This window comes from Lissotriton vulgaris, chromosome 5 (genome assembly GCF_964263255.1).
Source record: "Lissotriton vulgaris chromosome 5, aLisVul1.2, whole genome shotgun sequence".
Taxonomy (NCBI): domain Eukaryota; kingdom Metazoa; phylum Chordata; class Amphibia; order Caudata; family Salamandridae; genus Lissotriton; species Lissotriton vulgaris.
In genome coordinates, this window is record NC_141693.1 from 618,797,270 (window position 1) to 618,819,147 (window position 21,878).

General features: G+C 50.1%; 1 protein-coding gene across 2 annotated transcripts in view; it reads left to right on the forward strand.

The window, feature by feature from the left end:
* PARG (poly(ADP-ribose) glycohydrolase) overlaps positions 1-21,878 on the forward strand; it is a 1,076,399-nt gene that overhangs the window by 1,011,750 nt on the left and 42,771 nt on the right. For both annotated transcript variants that reach the window (XM_086922071.1, XM_086922072.1), the window contains exon 17: positions 18,590-18,718. In XM_086922071.1, coding sequence (XP_086778197.1) covers positions 18,590-18,718 — 129 coding nt within the window. The remainder of the gene's footprint in view (positions 1-18,589; positions 18,719-21,878) is intronic.

The following is a 21,878-nucleotide window of genomic DNA, read 5'->3' on the forward strand; positions in this document are numbered from 1 at the left end:
TGAGAGTTGTTGTCAAGACGATCCTTGAATGCTGATTTCTTGGCGGATCGAATCAGTTGGTGGTGTTTGCGGGTGGCTTTCTTGAGGGAGGCCATGTTGTCTTAGGTTGGGTTTTTTCTCCAATTCTTCTCCATGGTGCGGCATAGCTTCTTGGATTTTTTAAGTTCATCATTGAACCAGGGAGCCTTTTTGCTGGCTGATTTCAACTGGTGCTTTTTCAGGGGTGCTAATTCGTCCGCACTGTGGGTAATCCATTGCCTGAGGTTGGTGGCCGCTTGGTCTGGGTCCATTGAGAGGGTGGGAGGGTTTTGGTTGAGTGATGTGAGGAGTTGGTCAGTGGTGATTTTGTTCCAGTTTCTCCGAGGAATAGGTTGTGGACGGTTGTGGGTCAGGGTGGTTTTGTAGCTGAAGTGAACACAGCTGTGATCCGTCCAGTGGAGAGCTGTAGTGCGATCGAAGGAGATGTGCTTGCTGGAGGTGAAGATAGGGTGGAGCGTGTGTCCGGCTGTGTGAGTGGGGGTGTCAACAAGTTGTTTGAGTCCGAGATTGGCCAGGTTGTCCAGAAGGGTGGTGGTGTTGCTGTCGAGTATGTTTTCAAGGTGGTAGTTGAGGTCTCCTAGAAGAATGTAGTTCTCGAAGGCGAGGGCGTGCGGGCTGACGAAGTCTGTGATGTCGTTGCTGAATTGAGTGCGGGTGCCTGAAGGCCTGTAAATGAGGGTGCCTCTAAGGGTGGTCCTGGGGTCGGTGTGGATCTGAAAGTGGAGATGTTCGGCGGTTGCAAGATTGTCGTCGGAGCTGGTTGTGATTTTGATGGTGTTTCTGTGGACGATGGCGATGCCTCCTCCTATGTCAGGTGACGCAGTGTCGATTAGGTCCCAGAGTTCTATTGCATGTCTGGGGACCGAGCGGGTGTTCAGTAGGATGCATTTCAGGCGGTTGGGTTCGGAGCTGTGTGTGGAGGAAGTGGGTTTGGTGAGGGTCCTGAAGCAGTTGAACTTGCAGGAGAGGCAGGCGAATGGGCCGTGGGTACGTCCTGGGGTAGCTTCGCAGCATAGTGGGGTACGTCCGGGGTTGAGGGCGAGGAGAGTAGCGGCATCATATGTGACTCTAGAGGGTTGGGAGCGGCGGGGACGAGGGGGTCTGGCGCTGGGAGCGGTCCAGGCGCGGACGGGTGTAGACAGGCTTACCTTTGGCGCACCTTCGGCGCGCATGGGGCGCGTCATCTGTACTGACATATGTAGATAGTGGAGGGGGGGGCGAGGGAGGGTCAGCAGGGAGGCGGGAGCTTGATTGGAGGGACGGGCTGGGACTGCACAAACAACAAAATGGCAGCAGCAGTAAACAACAGTGATCAGGGAGAGGTTGGGGCGAGCAGTGAGCACAATAATAAAACACACAGCAGCGCTATGGTTACAGCGCGTGAAAGCAGAGTGCAGCGCTATGAAATGTGGCAAAATGAAATGCAGTAACAGCACAAGTAGTGTCTAATCACAGGCACAATGCGGCTCTAACAAATGTGGCCAAATCAAATGAAGTTACAAAGCACAAGTAGCGTCTAAACACGAGGCACAATGCGGCGCTATGAAATGTGGCGAGATGAAATGCGAAACCAATTGATTGCAAGCAAAGCCCAGGCAGTGTGGAACAAAAAGTGCTACGATACCAGGAGGAATTGCGGGGAGCGACCGCTTCTGTGCAGGACAGGACGGTCACAGCTCTCAGGGGGGGTGGTGTCGGCCTCTACTCTTAGTGGGAGGGAGGGTCAGCAGGGAGGCGGGAGCGTGATTGGAGGGACGGGCTGGGACTGCACAAACAACAAAATGGCAGCAGCAGTAAACAACAGTGATCAGGGAGAGGTTGGGGCGAGCAGTGAGCACAATAATAAAACACACAGCAGCGCTATGGTTACAGCGTGTTAAAGCAGAGTGCAGCGCTATGAAATGTGGCAAAATGAAATGCAGTAACAGCACAAGTAGCGTCTAATCACAGGCACAATGCGGCTCTAACAAATGTGGCCAAATCAAATGAAGTTGCAAAGCACAAGTAGCGTCTAAACACGAGGCACAATGCGGCGCTATGAAATGTGGCGCAAAACCAATTGATTGCAAGCAAAGCCCAGGCAGCGTTGAACAAAAAGCGCTACGATACCAGGAGGAATTGCGGGGAGCGACCGCTTCTGTGCAACTGCTAGAAATGATGGCATTGTGCATCGCGATAGTGCATCATGCAAGTATGCACATGCGTCCTCTACAGGAGTGCATGGCACGTCAGCGGAATCAGTCTTGGGGTCAATTAACAGATCTAGTGTTGGTAGACAGCCGCACCCATCGCTCTCTGCAGTGGTGGAACATACCAAACTTATCAAAAGGATGGCTCTTCATTGACCCTATTCCACGGATCATGCTAACAGCAGACTCATCCCTCACAGGTTGGGGTGCCCATCTTCATTAACTGACAATTCAAGGTGTATGTGACAACAAGCACAATGCTCTGCACATCAACTATCTAGAGCTTCTAGCTGTATATCTAGCACTGAAAGCTTTTTAGTCTCACCTTGTACAGAAAGTTGTCCTAGTCCGCACCGACAACATGACAGCAATGTACTTTGTACAAAAACGGGACACACATTCTATGCAACTGTTGCGCCTCTATCAGACAGTTTGGCGTTGGGCAATTCATCACAGAGTCCTTTTTCTGACAGAACACCTTCCAGAAGTGGACAATCAGATTGCCAACCTCCTAAGCACAAGGCGGCAACAAATTCACGAGTGGGAGCTTCATTGCCAGGTTCTCCTTACATATTTTCAACAATGGGGATTCCTGCAAATAGATCTGTTCGCCACAGTGGACAGCACAAAATGCCCAAACTTCGCCTCATGTTCCCACACCCTTTATCCAAAGGCAATGGCCTATGGATGAATTGGTCAGGGACATTTGCTAACACTTTTCCGCCTATCTCTCCTTCTATTTTTGTTTCGAAAGCTCAGGCAAACATCCCTCACACTGATTTTAGTAGCTCCCACTTGGGCTCGTCATCTGTGGTTCATGACACTTTTAGAACTGTCAGTAATTCCATATCAAAAGCTACATCTCAGTTCCAGTCTTCTCACTCTGAACCATGGAGAAGTCAGACAGCCAAATCCCAAAGAGCTCAATCTAGCGATTTGACTCCTGAAGTCATAGATTTTGGATATCTTAACTTGCCATCAGAATGTATGACCATTTTAAAGGAAGCAATAAAGCTTACTACCAGAGCATGCTATGCGGTTAAAAGAGTTGTTATATACTGTACTTATAACAATATTGATCCACTAGATACAACTATTCAAAATATCATTTAACCTTCTGCATTTACAGCGCGCTGGTTTAGCCTACACTTCCATTCATTTACATTTTGCAGCAGTAGCTGCATATTTGCAAAACATACAACATCTATCTTTGTTAAAGGTTCTAATAATTGAAGCCTTTATGGAGGGCCTTAAGTAAACACTACCACCCAGGGTACCTCCTGCACCTGTTTGGAATCTAAACATTGTACTTACGTGGCTCACTGGTCCACCTTTTGAGCCATTACACAACTGTCCGCTACAGTTTATTTCATGGAAAGGGGTCCTCATTGTGATCACTTTATTGAGGAGAGTTGGTGAGCTACTGGCCATTCCTATAGCTGACATTTGTAAGGCAGCAACATAGTCCACACCACACACATTTACCAAACACTACTGTTTGGATGTGTTAGCACGTCAACAAGCCAATGTAGGGGAAGCAGTGCTAAAAACACCTTTTCAAACAGCTGCAGCATCTACTGGTTAGCCACCGCTTTGGGAGAATACTGCTATATAGTCTTTGCAAAGCATGTGTATCATCTGAAAGAGACACGTTAGTGATAGATTCCTTACCTTAGAATATCCCCAGGCGTCAGACTGGATCCGGAAATGTTTGCATAGCAATACCCCTGCGCGTCGGTAGGCGTTGTCTGCGGCTCCGCGTCCGTCGTCGGCGTCGTTAGCGACGGAATGACGTCGTCGGAGTACTTAGACGCCGCCCATGCGCGCTGACGTCAGTTCTTCTTTTTTCCGCGCCAGCTAGCGCAGATCCGGAGAAGCTCTACCCCTAGTCATTTTTTGACTGAACTTTTTGATCTTTTTGATCATTCTCTTTCTTCGAGTCTTTGACTCTATCGGTGCCGGTAGGGATGCCCGGGTTCAAACCCTGCTCGAAGTGCGACCGACTGATGTCGGTCACATACCCCCATCGCCGGTGCCTGAAGTGCTTAGGCCTCGATCACGACGACCGCACCTGCTCCGACTGCCAGGCCCTGACGTCAAAGGCTAGGCGGGAGCGGTCCCGCAAGCGGCTCGAGCTCTGGCAGTCGGCCTGCGCCACCCCAGGTTCCGGTCCCTCGGGAGGTCAAGGGACAGGTCGCGGGGTCGGAGTCATCGCAGCTCCGGGAATGGACACCGGTCGTCAGGCTCAAAGTCCTCAGGTAAGAGGCATGAGAGGTCCGAGAGACGTCATCGTTTATCCGACCCACCCCGACGCTCGCACGATGCGGCCGGGGGCTCGGGCGACACCGCCCACGCGGTTCCGCGGGAGTCGCAAGCGTCGCCGCCTGCCCCACACCTTCGGGTCCCTGGGCACGGCGCGACGCCGGAGGAGATCGAGCAGTACCTCATGGCCATGAGGTCCCTCCCTCCTCAGTCGGGTTCCCTGGCGCCTTCGGGCCCAACGGTCCCGACTGGAGGCCCTAGCGGGTCGGGTGCTTCGGCCCCGACGCCGTCGGGTGCTTAAGCCCCGACGCCGCTGGCGACTTCGGTCCCGGCGCCGCAGGACCTCATTGGATCCGCTTCCGGGTCGTCGTCGGTCGACCTCACCGGCGCCGGCCCCACGGGTGTCGCCCACTGTGGACGCCGTCCTCAATGTTCCCTACGGTCCGACTCTGGCGCCGCTTCCGACGGCCTTTGGAGATTTTTATTTCCATGAGGTGGCCCCGTCTACTAATCCTGTTTTACAGGTAACGGTTGACGAGGAGGATTGGGAGGGGTCTGAGGATCCTCTGGCACTGGAGTGCCAGTCTCAACAGGACTGGACATATGAGCTTGGGGAGGCCAGTGGTATTGACACATCGCCAGACACTGGATTTGTCTCCCCTCCGACTGTGGCTTCGGAGGAGGGGTCTACATATAGTGTAGTGTTGACGAAGGCAGCCAAGGCCTGACACCTTGAGCTCCCCGTTGCGGCCGTGAGGACTAACCTCCTCACTGAGGTCCTCAAACCGCAGTCAAGCTCCAGCGAGCCTCTGCTGCCGTTCAATGAGGCCTTGTGTGACGTTCTTGTGGGCACTTGGTCCAAGCCCGCCACAGGCCCGCCTGTGGATAGGAACGGGGCCAGACGCTACCGCCCGGCCCCTGGCGACCCATGCTTTTTGTCCACCCATCCCACCCCGAGAGCCTGGTCATCCAGGCCTCCAATTCCCAGACCGCATTCCCGTCTGCCCCGCCCGACCGGGAATCCAAGAGATACGAACAGTTCGGGAAGAAGGTGTTCTCGTCTGTAAGCTTAGGGCTGCGGTCTGTCAATACCGCCTGTCTCTAAAGCCGCTACACCCACACCCTATGGGACGCGGTTGCGGACGTGCTGCCACAATGTCCGGAGGAGGTCCGGGCTAAACTCGCCCAAACCCTTGCGGAGGGCCGAGATGCAGCGCATTATTCCATCCGGTGTGGGCTGGATACAACGGACTCAATGGGCAGGGCAATGGCAACGACGGTGGCGGTTCCACGCCACGCCTGGTTGAGGTCTGCCAACTTCTTGGCCGATGTCCAGGCCAAACTTCTGGACATGCCGTTCGATGGCCGTCGCCTCTTCAGCGACAAGGCAGACCATGCGCTGGAACGTTTTAAGGACTCCAGGGCTACGGCCAAGTCCTTGGGCCTCTCGGCCCCACGCCAGCAAACGGATGTATGACGTTACAACGCATACTTTTACCACGCATACCTTTACAACACGGTTTTTACAACGCATGCCTTTACAACGCATAGCGCTTTGGGGTGCTGGATAGTGAAAAGTTTAATTTACTATTCCAACTCCAGTCCCCGTGGACACTAGGGAAGGTGTTGGATAGTAAATTAAACTTATTCCCTATCCTAGAGCGCCCCCCAGCGCAATGCGTTGTAATGGTTTGCGTTGTAATGACTGCGTTGTAATGGTAGTGCGTGGTAAAAGTTTCGTTGTAAAGGTTGTATACCCAGCAAACGGGTGCCTTTCGCTCCTTTCGTGGCCGCGGAAGGGGCGCCCCCACACGTGCTGCCAGCCACACGCCGCAAAATGTTCAACAGCGCGTGGCGGCCGTGGAAACCGCTGTGGCGGTCCACAACTCCCTCCACAGCACCCGCCTCAAAACCTTCCTAGTCCGAGTTTTCAGGCCCATGTGACGCCTGTGGGAGGCAGGATTCGCCATCACCTCTCCCACTGGCGCACTATCACGTCGGACAGGTGGGTGCTGCAGATCGTCCGAAGGGGCTACTCCCTCCCCTTCGAGGCGACCCCTCCATCCATGCCACCGCGTGTCGGGGGATCACTTGCAACTTCTGCAAGAGGAAGTCACGGCCTTCTTGGCCAAGGGGGCCATTGAGCGCGTTCCTGGGCCAGAAGTAGGGTGTGGATGTTACTCCCACTACTTTCTGGTACCCAAGAAGGGCAAAGGAAGCCACCGCCCTATCTTGGACCTGTGGAACATCAACGGCTTCCTCCGGAAGCAGAAGTTCAAGATGCTGACTTTGGCTCAGGTCCTAGCTGCCCTGGACCCGGAAGACTGGCTGGTAGCGTTGGACTTGCAGGACGCTTATTTCCACATCCCCGTCCTGCTGGCCCGCCGGCGTTACCTGCGATTCACGGTAGGCCAAGAGCACTTTCAGTTTACCGTGCTCCCCTTCGGCCTTACCAGCGCCCCACGGGTGTTCACAAAGGTGATGGCGGTGGTCGCAGCTCATCTGCGCAGGTTAGGGGTGTCAGTCTTCCCCTACCTAGACGACTGGTTGTTGAAGGCGGGCTCGCCCCAGACAGTCGTCAGCCACCTCCAGACTACGGCCGACCTCCTGCATTCGCTGGGGTTCTCCATCAATGTGCCGAAGTCGCACCTGTATCCCTCTCAGAAGCTCCTCTTCATCGGAGCGGTTCTCGACTCGGCACAGTTTCGGATTTACCCTCCAGAACAGCGGGTTCGGGATATACAGGCTCTGATTCCCATCTTTCAGCCGCTATCCCGAGTCTCGGCCAGGTTGACGCTGCGGCTTCTGGGGCTGATGGCCTCCTGCGTCCTTCTGGTGCATCACGCCAGGTGGCGGATGCGGGCTCTGCAGTGAGACCTGAAGTTTCAGTGGGCCCAGCATCAGGGCAACCTGTCCGATCATGTCTTGATCTCGGAGGGCACTGCGAGAAAACTGCAGTGGTGGCTCACGAACCGCGACTGGGTCAGTGGCAGATCCCTCTCCCTACCCCACCCGGGGCACGTGGTTGTGACGGACGCGTCCCTCCAGGGCTGGGGAGGCCACATGGGAGAGGCGGAGATCAGAGGCCTCTGGTCTTCAGCGGAGTCCCGGCTCCATATCAACCTTTTGGAGCTGCGGGTGATTAGTCTAGCACTGAAGGCTTTTCTCCCCTCTGTCCGGGGGAGTGTAGTGCAGGTGTTCACGGACAACACCACCGCCATGTGGTACTGCAACAAACAAGCGGGGTGGGGTCGTGGACCCTATGCCAGGAGGCTCTGTGCCTCTGGCAGTGGCTGGAACATCAGGGCGTGACCCTGGTGGTTCAACACCTGGCAGGCTCTCTGAATGCCAGGGCGGACGAACTCAGCCGTCGGTGCATGATGGATCACGAATGGCGTCTGAACTCTGACGTGGCGCAAGTCCTCTATCAGTAATGGGGAGAGCCTTGGTTAGATCTATTCGCCACAGAAGAGAACGCGCAATGTCATCAGTTCTGCGCGTTGGAATTTCCAAGGCGGCACTCGCTCGTAGACGCTTTTCGTCACCAGTGGAGTTGCGGTCTATTGTACGCCTTTCCACCTATACCACTTCTGCCCAGAGTGCTGAAGAAGATCAGGCGCAACCGGGCCCAGGTTATCCTTGTGGCTCCGGACTGGGCACGAAGATACTGGTATCCCGAGCTACTCAGCATGTCAGTCGATCCCCTGATTCGTCTGCCTCTTCGGGAGGACCTTCTGTCGCAGCAGCAGGGGACGGTCCTGCACCCGAACCTGTCCAGTCTCCACCTACAAGCTTGAAGATTGAGCGGCGGCAGTTGAGGCCATTTGACTTGCCTCCCGAAGTCTGTGATATCGTTCTGGCAGCCAGGCATCCCTCCACAAAGTCGGTATAAGCCTGCAGGTGGAACAGATTTGTGGCATGGTGCACAGCAAAGGTTGTGGACCCTCTCTCTGCACCCCTTTCTGAAGTTCTACTCTTCCTTCTTTCCCTTGCCCAGCAGGGCTCTGCTCTGGGCACTCTTAAGGGGTACCTTTCTGCTCTTTCCGCCTTCTTACGGCTACCTGATCAGCCTTCCTTATTCAAGTCCCTCATTGTAAATAGATTTCTGAAGGGCATCACACACATGTTCCCTCCTGTTCCCTTCGTGATGCCCCAGTGGGACTTGAATATTGTACTCACTTATATAATGTGTGCTCCCTTTGAGCCACTCCATAACTGTCCTCTCCGTCTTCTTACCCTGAAGACTGCTTTCCTGGTTGCCATCACCTCTGCCAGGAGAGTGAGTGAGCTCCAGGCTCTTTCTTCTACTCCACCTTTCCTCTCTGTTCATCCGGACAAGGTGGTGTTGCGTACAAGACCTTCCTTTCTGCCCAAGGTTGTCACGGCCTTCCACATCGGGCAGTCCATTACCTTGCCCACCTTCTTTCCGCCTCCGCATCCCTCGAAAGAGGAAGAGAGGCTCCACCGTCTGGACCCAAAACGTGCGCTCTCTTATTACCTAGATCGCGCACGCCAGTTCCGGGTGGATGACCAACTCTTTGTTGGTTACGTGGGCGCGAAGAAGGGAAAGGCAGTACACAAGATGACCATTTCGTGGTGGATCATCTTGTGTATTCAGCCATGTTACTCCATGGCCAAAAAGGAGCCCCCTGCTGGATTGCGTGCTCATTCCACTCGAGCCACGGCAACAACAACTGCCTTGGGCCGAGGAGTCCCCTTACAGGACATTTGCCAGGCAGCTACGTGGGCCTCGCTGCACACGTTCGCAAGACACTACTGCCTGGACAGTCAAGTCCGGAGGGATGGCTTCTTTGGCCGTTCCGTCCTCCAGGACTTTCTGGTGTGATATTGGTTCGCAGACCCACCACCGGGGTTGTTATTGCTGGGGTATCTATTCTAAGGTAAGGAATCTATCACTAACGTGTCTCTTTCAGATGCACAAGTTACTACTTTTGTAACGATATATCTGTAAGAGACATTAGTTAGTGATAGATTCCTTACCGACCCACCCATCCTCCCCGTTCTGCGAACCGATATCTAGGGTTAAGGTCATCCCCTTTCAGGGCCCTAGTTTCATGGCACCAGAGTTGGTTCTATCATGGCTCTGCGTATCTGGCGCGGAAAAGCTGTGTATCAGAACTGACGTCAGCGCGCATGGGCAGCGATTAAGAACTCCGACGATGTCATTCCGGCGCTAACGACGCCGACGACGGACGCGGAGCCGCAGACGACGCCTACCAACGCGCAGGGGTATTGCTACGCAAAAATTTCCGGATCCAGTCTGACGCCTGGGGATATTCTAAGGTAAGGAATCTATCACTAACTAATGTCTCTTACAGATATATCGGTTCGAGGCATGTGGGCTGCTGAATTCATATCTGTGCATAGATCGCCGCCTAGTGTTGGGTCCGTATGATCGCACATTGTTGTCCTGGAAGAGTCTTCGAAGTATCACGAGATAGGTGGCTCCTCCCCTGGACTACAGTGTGCCTGGGCATCGACTCCATCCTCAGATTGTTTTTTTCCTCCATTGGGTTCGGATGTATATTGGTTCACTCTAGTCGGAATCGATATAAAACTTTCTTAAGGCCAAAAGGCCTTTATGTTTTTCGTCGGTATAGTCGTGCGTTCGGTGCCCAATTCTTCCAGCTCAGTTCAGAGCCGGATTCCAGAGAGCCGCGTGCTTTCGACGCTGAAGGCCCAGTCGACAACACAGACCTTATTGACGGAGCATCATGGACCGGAGTCCATTCAAGAGATGTCCCGTGTTCAACTCCAAGTATCCCCACATCGACGTCCACCCGGTGTGCAACAAGTGTCTGTCGCCGGATCATGATGAAGCCAGCTGCATGGCTTGTTCAAGATTTCGATCCAAGAAGACTCTTATGCATCATCGCGCTGTGCGCCAGGAGGCCCAGCAGACTGCACCGGCGCCTGTGAACATATTCGATGCCGGGGATGAGGGAGCTGACTGGGAAGTTAGTGAGAACCTGTTGAATCCCGCGTCGGAGGTCGACTACAACTACGACGCGGACGTTGAAATGCTCGAAGCGGAAGAAGTCGTCGACGAGGTAGGAGACGACGATGGGGCCTTTGGGGCCATGGAAGATAGCTCATGCGAAGAGCTAACTCAAACTGACGTTGGGGCCGAAACGCTTCAAAAGGCTCAGGTCGAGGGATCGCCACTAGGCCTTACCCAAGATCTTCCCGTGGGTTCCACGGCCCCGCCTTCGGGCTCGGCTTCGGCCATTGCTATTGAGCCGCACCCTGCGAAATCGAAACCGAAAGTGAAGACACCGGTCTTGACGCAAGTGAAAGCACTGGGGCCCCCCCTCGAAACCAAAAGTGCATATTGCTTTGGTCGGATCAAAGCCCTCGGACCTATCGGCACCGACGAAGCAGAAGGGCGTTGTCGATCCCAAGAAACAGCCCAAGGGCGTCGAGACGAAGTCTGGCACGCCGAAGACGAAGGTCAAGGCAGTCGAGCCGAGCAAATCGGCGCCGAAGACGGTCAACACCAACAGAGGGCTCGGTGATCCGAAGGTTATCGAGACTCCGCGTCGACAAGACAAGGCCAAGTGCGGCCCAACCCACGAGTCCATGCCTAGTGGTGCCTCGAAGGATTCCTTCAATTTGACGCAACCGTCCGCCGCTTTCTCCAAGCAAGTGGCGGACTCCCTGAAGCGCATCAAGGACAAGGCCTCAAGTGTCGGGCCGAAAGATCCTTCACCTTCGAAGCCTGTCGATAAACCTCAGAAAGCGTCGACGCCCATTCACTACACGTTGCCGCCGAAAGTGGCGCCAAAGGCTTTCACCCCTAGGATGGTCACCAATGTGCCCGAGAAGGTGTCCTCGGTGCTGAAGTCGACAACGGTGGTCCCGGCCTTAAAGCATCGACAATCTTCGTTGGAAGAACAGCAAGAACATTTTATCGATGCCGAAACAGGCAGACTTTCCCTTCATAAGCGGAAAATTGCCCCGGAACAGCCAATGGAGTCCTATAAAATTCCACTGAAGAAAAAGAAGGATTCCACTTCCACTCTTGTTCTTGTGGAACCAATTTCTCCACATGGCCATGATGTCTCACCCACCTATTCCGATGTGGACGCTGGGGAAGGTGATGATGATGATGAGTACAGCTATCCTGTCTACACTGAGCCAGATGATACCAATGAACCCTGGGCAGCTGGTGCTGACCCAGGTGATCCTCACTCTACCCCAGACACTCAAATGTATGCTGTGAAAACGTCGCCTACAGAGGATTCAGCAGCGTTTAATGCCCTCATAGAAAGGGCAGCTAAAAATCACGACGTCCAGCTCCATGCAGACCCCATTGAAGTGGACTTTCTTTCTGACAACTTTTCCGTCTCAGAGAGGACTGTCAAGACTCTGCCTATGTTGAAGGGTGTCTTAAAACATGCTGGGGAGATCTTTAAAGAGCCTACGAGAGCCAGGGTGATAAACCCTAGAATTGAGAAGAAGTATAAACCGGCACCTAGTGACCCTACTTACATCAAGGGACAGTTGCCTCTGGACTCTCTTGTTGTTTCTAATGCCCGGAAGAGGGCTAACTCACAAACAACGGGTGATGCTCCTCCCCCAGATAAGGAATCTAAGGTGTTTGAGGCATCGGAGACAAGGGTGGCAGCTCAAGCGGCCAATATCTGGTGCATTTCAAATACACAAGCACTTCTAGCAAGGTATGACAGGGTACACTATGACACACTGGAGACCCTGTTGCAGCACCTGCCAGACGAATACAAAGAGGCAGCTGAGATGCTCATCCAAGAGGGGAAGCTGATATCCAATGCTTCTATTAAATGTGCACTGGGCGCGGCTGACACCGCGGCCAGAGCTATCAACACTAGTGTCATGCTGAGACGACATGCCTGGCTCAGAATCTCAGGATTTAAGCCGGAGATACAGACCACCATTCTTAATCAGACGGTTAACCCTGATCATCTATTTGGCCCAGAGGGGGACACCACCTTGGAGAAGATCAAAAAGGACACTGAAACTGCTAAGTCCATGGGGGCTCTGCAGAGTCCCAGCAGTTCAGGGGTGGTTCTTTTCGTCGCTCAAGCACTAGAGGTGTTTCCAGAGGCCAGCTCTCCCAAACCACACAGTACTATAAAGGCAACACCCAGACCACATACACCAAAAAAATCGAGGTGGATATCGTGGAAACAGCGCCAAAGGCAGAGGTCGTGGAAACAACAACTCCAGATCCTCCGCCACTAACAAACAGTGACGCCTTATCACTGCCCCTCGACCACGCAACACCGGTTGGGGGGAGACTCCAACGGTTCCTGCCAGTCTGGACGTCCATCACCACAGACAAGTGGGTCACACAGCTTATACAGTACGGTTATTGTCTGGAGTTGACATCCACTCCACCCAACATACCCCCAAGATACCGTCCTATGTCCGCCGAGCACTTGCACTTATTGCAGCAGGAGGTCCTCGTCATGCTGCAAAAAGGGGCAATCGAGCTCGTGGCTGTGCAAGAAAGAGGCACAGGGGTTTACTCTCTGTACTTCTTAATAGCAAAGAAGGACGGGTCCCTCAGACCCATACTGGACCACAGACCCCTCAATCAGCACATCCTGTCGGAGCACTTTCACATGCTGACCCTGCAGCAAGTCCTACCGTTGCTCAGTCAAGGGGATTTTCTCGCAACCTTAGATCTGAAGGATGCGTATTTTCATATTCCGCTACACCCGTCACACAAAAAATACCTACGGTTCACCATCCACAACCAACATTACCAATTCAAGGTTCTGCCCTTTGGGGTCACCACGGCACCCAGGGTGTTTACAAAGTGCCTGGCGACGGTGGCAGCACACCTAAGGAGACAAAACATTCATGTCTACCCTTATCTGGACGATTGGCTCATCCAAGCAAAGTCGGCCCAGCAGTGTGCCGCCCACATGTCACACACCATTCTTCTTCACGATCTGGAATTCCCACTGACTTACCCAAAGTCCGACCTGCAACCCGCCCACATACGGCAGTATCTGGGTGCGACAATAAACACTCTGGCAGCCACAGCACAGCCAAATTCAGTGAGGGTCAGCAGCATTCAATCGCTGATACAAAAATTCAGACCTCAACACTCGCTCGCAGCGCGAGTGTTCATGCAGTTGATAGGCATGATGGCCTCCTGCATCTCCATAGTCCCGCACGCGAGACTAAATATGCGTCCGCTTCAGGAGTGCTTAGCACGTCAGTGGACTCAGGCTCACGGACAGTTGAAAGACCTAGTGTTGGTGAGCGGTTGGGCATACAACTCTCTGCATTGGTGGAATCCACAAAACCTTTGCAAGGGACGACGGTTCCAGGAGCCTGTGCCACAGATCATCCTGACGACGGACGCTTCTCTCCAGGGATGGGGAGCTCATGTACTCCACTACACTGTGCAGGGACTGTGGACACCACAGCAAAGGAAGATGCACATCAATGTTCTAGAACTGATGGCTATCTTCATGGCAATGAAAGCCTTCAAAGTACATCTGTGCAACAAGGTCGTGTTGATCCGGACGGACAACATGACCGAATGTACTACATTCAGAATCGGGGAGGAACACACTCTCCACAGTTGTCTCATCTGGCTCAGAGCATGTGGAAGTGGGCCATTCAGAGAAATATCTTCCTCATGGCAGAACACCTCCCAGGCAAGGAAAATCAGATGGCGGACATGCTCAGCAGGTACAGCCACCAAATGCACGAGTGGGAGATACATCCATCAGTACTCCACCCGTACTTCCAAAATTGGGGTCATCCAGAGATAGACCTGTTCGCCACAAAGGAGAACGCAAAATGCCGAAGCTTTGCCGCCAGGTTTCCACACCCACAGTCGCAGGGCAATGCGATATGGATGAACTGGTCAGGCAAATTTGCGTACGCTTTTCTCCCAGCACCTCTAATACCGCTGGTGGCACGCAAGCTGAAGCAGCACTCGATGACTCTCATCCTGGTTGCTCCAACGTGGGCTCGCCAACCATGGTACACCACGTTTCTGGAACTGTCTGTGGTGCCGCATCAACGGCTGCGCCTCACACCCAGGCTTTTGACGCAGAGCCATGGCGACATTCAGCATCCAGATCCGCAACAGCTCAACCTGGCGATCTGGCTCCTGAGTTTTTAGAGTTTGGCTACCTCAACTTACCTCCTGACTGTATGGACATCATCCGGGAGGCAAGGAAGCCCATTACAAGAGCATGCTATGCGGCGAAATGGAAGCGGTTTGTCATTTATTGTGCAGACCACAACATTAACCCGCTGGATGCATCTATTCAAAATATCATTTGTTATCTCTTACATCTGTACAAATGTAACCTGGCCTATGCTTCCATTCGTATACATTTATCCGTAATGGCTGCTTATCTCTAAAACAGACAGCACCATTAAAGCTTTCCTGGAAGGACTCAAACGAGTCATTCCTCCGCGGACGCCACCAGCCCCAGAGTGGAACCTCAATGTGGTCCTCACCAGGCTCATGGGTCCCCCTTTTGAGCCACTGCATTCCGGCGAAATTCAGTTCTTGACATGGAAAGTGGCATTCTTTATAGCGATTAATTCACTACGACGAGTTAGTGAACTCCAGGCACTAACTATCCAGGAGCCATTTATTCAGATTCATTCTAACAGGGTGGTGCTTCGCACTAACCCTAAATTCCTTCCTAAGGTAGTGTCTCAGTTCCATATCAACCAGACTATAGAACTACCTGTGTTCTTCCAAAATCCAGAGTCACTTGCGGAGAGAATGCTCCACACACTTGACGTCAAAAGGGCCCTAATGTACTACATTGATAGGACCAAAGATTTTAGGAAGACTAAACAACTCTTTGTTGCCTTTGTGCCACAACACAAAGGTAACCCCATTTCCAAGGCTGGTATAGCCAGATGGATCGTTAAGTGTATTCAGATCTGCTATCAGAAAGCCAAGCGCACTCTCATCATTCCACCACGGGCCCACTCCACCCGCAAGTTGGGGGCCTCCATGGCTTTCCTTGGAAATATTCCTTTGGAACACATATGTAGAGCAGCCACATGGTCTCTCACACACACATTTACAAAACATTACTGTGTTGATGTGCACTCCAAACAGCAGGCAGCTGTAGGGCAGGCTGTTCTAAAAACACTTTTCCAAACTGCTGCAGCTGGCACGAGCGGCCGCCGTTAATGGAGGGACTGCTATGTATTCTATGCACAGATATGAATTCAGCAGCCCATATGCCTCGAACCGAATATGCTACTTACCAGTATGCATCTGTTCTTGGCATGTAGGGCTGCTGACATTCATATCGCCCGCCCTCCTCCCCGGCGCCTGTAGCGGCTGCAGCATTCACACATACTTCTAGCATGGTCATCATTCACTTAGTTTCACTTCATCTTGGCCACAATGGCTAAAAACAATCTGAGGATGGAGTCGATGCCCATGCGCACTGTAGTCCAGGGGAGGAGCCACCTATCTTGTGATACTTCGAAGACTCTTCCAGGACAACAATGTGCGATCATCCGGACCCAACACTAGGCGGCGATCTATGCACAGATATGAATGTCAGCAGCCCTACATGCCAAGAACAGCTGCATACTGGTAAGTAGCATATTCGTTACACAAGTAGTAACTTGTGCTACAGCACACATGCCTCAAACGGATTATGCCACATACGCATGGACATCTCTATACTGCACTTACTTAATCCATTCTCACCCTCTTGGGGGGAAAATAATCTAACAATAGAGTCGATGCCCATCTGCACTATCACCGAAAGGTGGAGTCATCTTACCTTGTGACTAGGAAAGACTTCTTCGAAGAAAAACAACTTGCAAACACCCGGCCCAACACTAGAGTTAAAGTATCAACCAGAAAGAGCATTAAAGAGGGTAAATAAAGTTTTCCTCTTTTACAAGATCGATGTGTCACCTGCAAGTGACAGATTTAAATTCTAACTAATACTTCTTTTCGAGGTCTATAAAGTGAATAAAACGGAGTTGGTTAATAGTATTTACATGTATTTAGAACATCTAGAACAAGCATTTGCAATGCTATAGGGCTCACATTTGAGAGTTTGCGCTATTGGCATTGTAAATGACAATGCCATTTATTTATGTACTGTTTTACAAAAAAAACAGATAAAGGGCATTTTCATTTACCATGCCAATAGCTGAAACTCTTGCAAATGCGAGACCTAGTGCATTGCATATGCATGCTATGAAAAATCTTAAAAAGAGTTAGGAGACCGTATACTCCACAGGTCTTACACCCCACGTACGGTGCAATTTAAAATGGGATACGCAACATCACGTTTCTGCCTGAGAGGGTGTGGGTACAAAGGTACATTCTTCCACATCCTCTGGGACTGCCCCAAAATTCGCTCCTACTGGGTCAGGTTGACAGCCATAATGGAAGAGGTGGTTGGGGCGGAGGTGCCGCTGGAGGCCAGGTGGCATGTATTGGGAGTCACGGGAGAGGTAACAAGGCCAAAGGGAGAGAAGGTGTGGTTGGCTTTTGCGAGCATGCTGGCTAAGAGAAATATCCCGCGCCTGTGGTGTAGTGACTTGCTACAGACAATAGAGGAATCGGAGCGGGACTTGGACTGGTGCCAGAGGGCGGAGAAGGTAATATATAACAGTAGAGGCTGCCCCAAAAAATGGGAAAAGATCTGGCAGGCCTGGAGAAGATACAGGGGAGAGTGGATGGATGCCTCGGAGGATGAGTACAGAGGAGGGGTGGGGGAAGAGGGAGAATCAGGACGGTAGGTGGTTGGCTGAGCAGGGAACGGGCTGAAGAACGGACTTAGGCCAGAGGGTACACTGAACTGGAGGTGGAACATCTCATTAACCGTTAATGATTGGACTGATGTGATTTCTACACTGTAAGCTAATTCTGCTCTTGCATTGCTCCTAAGTGTGTATTATGATGGAACCGTTTTTCTTTCAATAAAAAGATGTTTAAAAAAAAGAGTTAGGAGAGAGCATGTCCTGCCTGCAACAAGAGGCAAGACAAAGCTATTTGAGAAAATAATGCGCGGAGGCTATAAATAAAGCCTACCAAGCAACCGCACACGTAACAATGGGTGTCTCCATGGAAGGTTACAAAATGAGACAAGGCGGTGCTAAGGAGGGACTACTAAGCCTTCTGACTAATGAACAGCCACAGTTTACAGCAGACAATGACACAAGCCAATGAAAAATGTGAACGGAGAGTGGGCGAGGTTTCAAGTCTCTAATCAGTACAGCATGCCTCTCAGAGCAGCTCTTGCACTGCCCAGGCTCGACCCAAAAAGCAGAACTGGAGGCAAACATTATGTTGAAAGCAAGTTCATGTAATTGTGAGGATGGGCCATATTGTAAGGCATTGTTTGCGGTTGCTCCGTCTTGCATACTCCTAAACTTCAGGAGTTTTTTTCCATTCTGCTCACTGGCTCTTGCAGCTCCAACTAATTATCTGCATCTTTCCCTGCATGAAACTTTGACCTTTAACTCTAGCCTGTAATCTCTGGCATGCTTCCTTGTGCCACTACTGTTCCCTTGATGCATGCGGCTTGAACATAGTTTCAGGGAGCATTTGTCGCTAAAAATTACTGGATCCAGGCAGTAACTAGCCTGAGAAAAGTTTTTAAAGATGATGCATCTGCCAGATTATTATGTATATTTCTAAAGAAACATTACTAAAGGTCAGTAACCCATTCTTTAGGAGTACATAGACAGGTTACAATATATGCCAATGTAAAAAATATTTTCAGGAAAATGCAAACTTAATGGATCTGAAGAACATGTTTGCAACATTCTATTTGATGACATTTTTTGGTGCCTCTTAAGAACTATCATTTTAAGCATGGATTTATATTGATCACTTCCTAAACTAGCTAATGACTTACTATACTTTTCACAGCAAGAGCAAACGACACTCGCAATATTTCTTACAAATGCTGTTCCATGTGTTTAAATGCAAATAATATCGCATAAGGAGTATAATACCTTTAATAGCCTGAACATGTAACCTATCTCTAGCATGTTTTAGCACTGAGTACATTTCACTTTGAGTTGCAGCTGTACCCTTCCATTATTTTTTGTCTTTTGTTTTACTACAGCCTTACTACAGATCCTGGCAGCTTCCCAGGCTGGACGTGACGTGGTATATTTCACTTTTGGGGACCATCAATTAATGAAAGAAATTTACAACATGCATTCTGCTCTTGCGAAGAGCGGACTGACTGTCGGTAAGTGCAGAGTGATATTATGTCTTATTCCAGATGTGGTGTGGTGGGTAACTGATCAGAGCATCCCATGTACATCTTTTTCTGAAAGCTATACTGTACTTCCATTTAAGCTTCCTTCCCCACAACAGATGAGTGCTACAGAAATGGCTGGTATTTTGAGTTGCAAATTTGGGTCATACATCTTCAATATATAATGAACCCCACTGAAAATGTTGGGCAGTCTAAGTTTAAGAAGGTAACATTGTGCCAAATAACATATATGTATCATGTAGGAAGTTCTCCTTGAGTAGCCTAAGCATGGACTATACAAATGACATTCCAATAGTATAGACACATAATTACTAGACTTAAAACAAACCATATACTTGTAGCCAAGAATACCCAACCTTCTGTATACCTCTGTCTGTTGCTATCTCCCTCCATTTCTGCTGCCTTCAGACTTTCATTTACGCAAATTTGAGGCCCTAATGTCACAAAAGGGTATCCTTACAGAAACTTCATGGTTACCTGCTTTAATTTCCCTCAACAAACCAGTAGATAACTGGTACTCATTAATAGTGTACTGTGCTTGACACCTTTTCAACCAACATCTTAGTGGGAAAACTGCTTGGGAACCATCTCATTCGATGGCATCTTCATCCGCCCTCCAACTAGCAATATTTACCTCTAGTGTCAACCACATGTCAAAACCAGTACTGAGTAAGGACAATGTTATTAATTCCCTCAGCAGCCACTTAGTCCCGGGTATCAGTGGATATGGGCTAATACTAGCGAGTACACATTCCTAAATACTTACTTATGATGGGCCAAGTTGTGGAAACTTTAGCACTAAGACCTCCACTGTTGTATTTTCTGGTGTCCTTACTCCTCCTGCTTGCCGTAGCCTCCAAGCCTCCTTGGATTTTATTTATGTTTTACTGAGCGTTTTTTAAATCTCAGTATTGAGGAAGTTGTTTCTTTTTTTTTTTATTATATTTTTTATTTTCCTTGTTGCTCACACTTTATACATTATACATTGTTCAGCATTAATACTTAATGCTTCATAGCTAAATAAGCTCTATTACAAGATATACAAACATTTCATAACGCATTTCCACAGACATTATTTATATTTCTTACTTTACCACCAATAAACATTGAGCCCTTCTTTGGTCTACCTGCGGCCCAAATCCTTCCTTTCACCTACTTATGGGTTGCCATATTCTTAAGCCTAATGTCCTTCCCCTTTTCCCTTTTCGTGCATAGATATTCTTCTCCATATTATATGCATTTAGCAGATTAGCCAGCCAGGTTTGTAGTGCCGGTGGATTTTTGTCAAGCCATGCTCTTGCTAAGGGTCAGTCTGTATACTGACATTGCCACAAACAGAAATTCCTGCTGTGTATCGGCTCCTTCCATACCCAGACCTAAAATTATCCGAGCTGGGCTAAGTTTGATTTGAATCCCCAATGATCTGTCTAGAAAACCCTCGATGTCTCTAACTAGCGTATGTAGTTGAGGGCAGGTAGCAAATATGCGAATACTGTCAGCTTCGCCTGCGTTGCATCGGGGACAGTTTGTACCCATGGTCCCGCCCCATTTAGCTATCTTAGCGGGGGTATGATAAAGTGAATACAGAGTTTTATAATGTTGTGACTGCATTTAGGATGAACACAATATAGTACGGCCTAGGTCCAGTGATTTCTTAAACCACCCTACTTCCACGTTAAGTTTTTCCGCCCTTTTATTACCCACTTTTCCTAAGTCATCAGTTTTCCCTTTAACCAAACAGGCATAAAAAGACCTAATGCTTCGATCCCCCAAAAGTCTGATTTTTTCCAGTATCTCATTCCTACTCGCTCCAACTGACCCCCCCTGTTTTATTATTCAAAAAACTCCTGACCTGGAGATACTTGAAAAAGCCTCTGTTATCAATACCATGCTTAGTTCTTAGATCTGCGAACGGTACCATCCCCTCTGCATCAAATAAGTCCCCAATCTGGACGATACCGTTATTTACCCATTCTAACATTACTTCATCTGCGAAGATTGCTTGAGGAAATGACCTGTTTTTATAGAGTCTAATATATCTATTGTATTTCCCCAATCTACTTCTTTTCAAGAAGGCAATCCAGATCTTGACTGCAGCGGAAAGTGTCTTGAACCTGGTTCTTTTAAAGCAGCCAAAGTCGATACAATTTAAAAAGCAGTTTCCCGCATCTGTCCCCATCACCGTAGCATATACTTTCGTAGACAGGTTATTAACTCTTTGATCCAGATCTGTTCCTCCTATTAACCCTTGCATATATTGTAGGGCAGCTGCCATATAGTATAACCTGAAGTCCGGTGCTCCCCACCCCCCCTTTCTCTTGGGAGTGTGATGTATCTATATGCCCTACGCGTCTTCCCATGTGCCCAGATGAATCTGTTGCATATTGCCTCTAGTGTGTTAAACCATTTATTTTCAAAGAATAAAGGGATCGATCTAAAAAAATAAAGTAATTTGGGGAGAATCAACATCTTAATAACGTTGGTGCAGCCCATCAATGATAAGTGTAAGTTGTTCATCCTTATTAGATCCGTTTTTATTCTTGTCATCAGTGGATCCATATTTATCTCTACCACCATATCAAGATTTGCTGATATTGCCACCCCCAAGTACACGGCTGCACCAACTACTCTTGCGTCTTTACACATTGAATATCTATTTTCAACAATCTGTGTCTTAGATATGTTCAGTTTATATCCCGAGATTTGACCGAAACATTCCGCCGCTGCTTCAATCTCCCTAATGGCGATGGAGGGGTTGTCTCCAAGCGATGCACCTTCAAGCTGGCATGCTCAGCGTTCAAGGCCCTCTCTGATGCAGCCCCGGCTTTCATCTCATCTGTCTTGACAAGCCACATCCCCCTCAGAGCTCTTCGCTCAGCATCTCTCAACCTCCTCGTGGTCCCCAAATTCAATCGCAAAAAGCACGGTGGTTCTAGTTTTTCTGTTCTGGCCCCCTCCACTTGGAACTCCCTGCCACTCACGCTTCGTTTATGCCCCAGTTACGACTGCTTTCGCAGACTACTAACAACCCTGCTATTCCAGTCTGCTTACGAATAACCCCCTCACCCTTGATCACTGTACTTGTCAAAGAGCGCCATGAAACCGTTGGTGAAAGTGCGCGGTATAAATA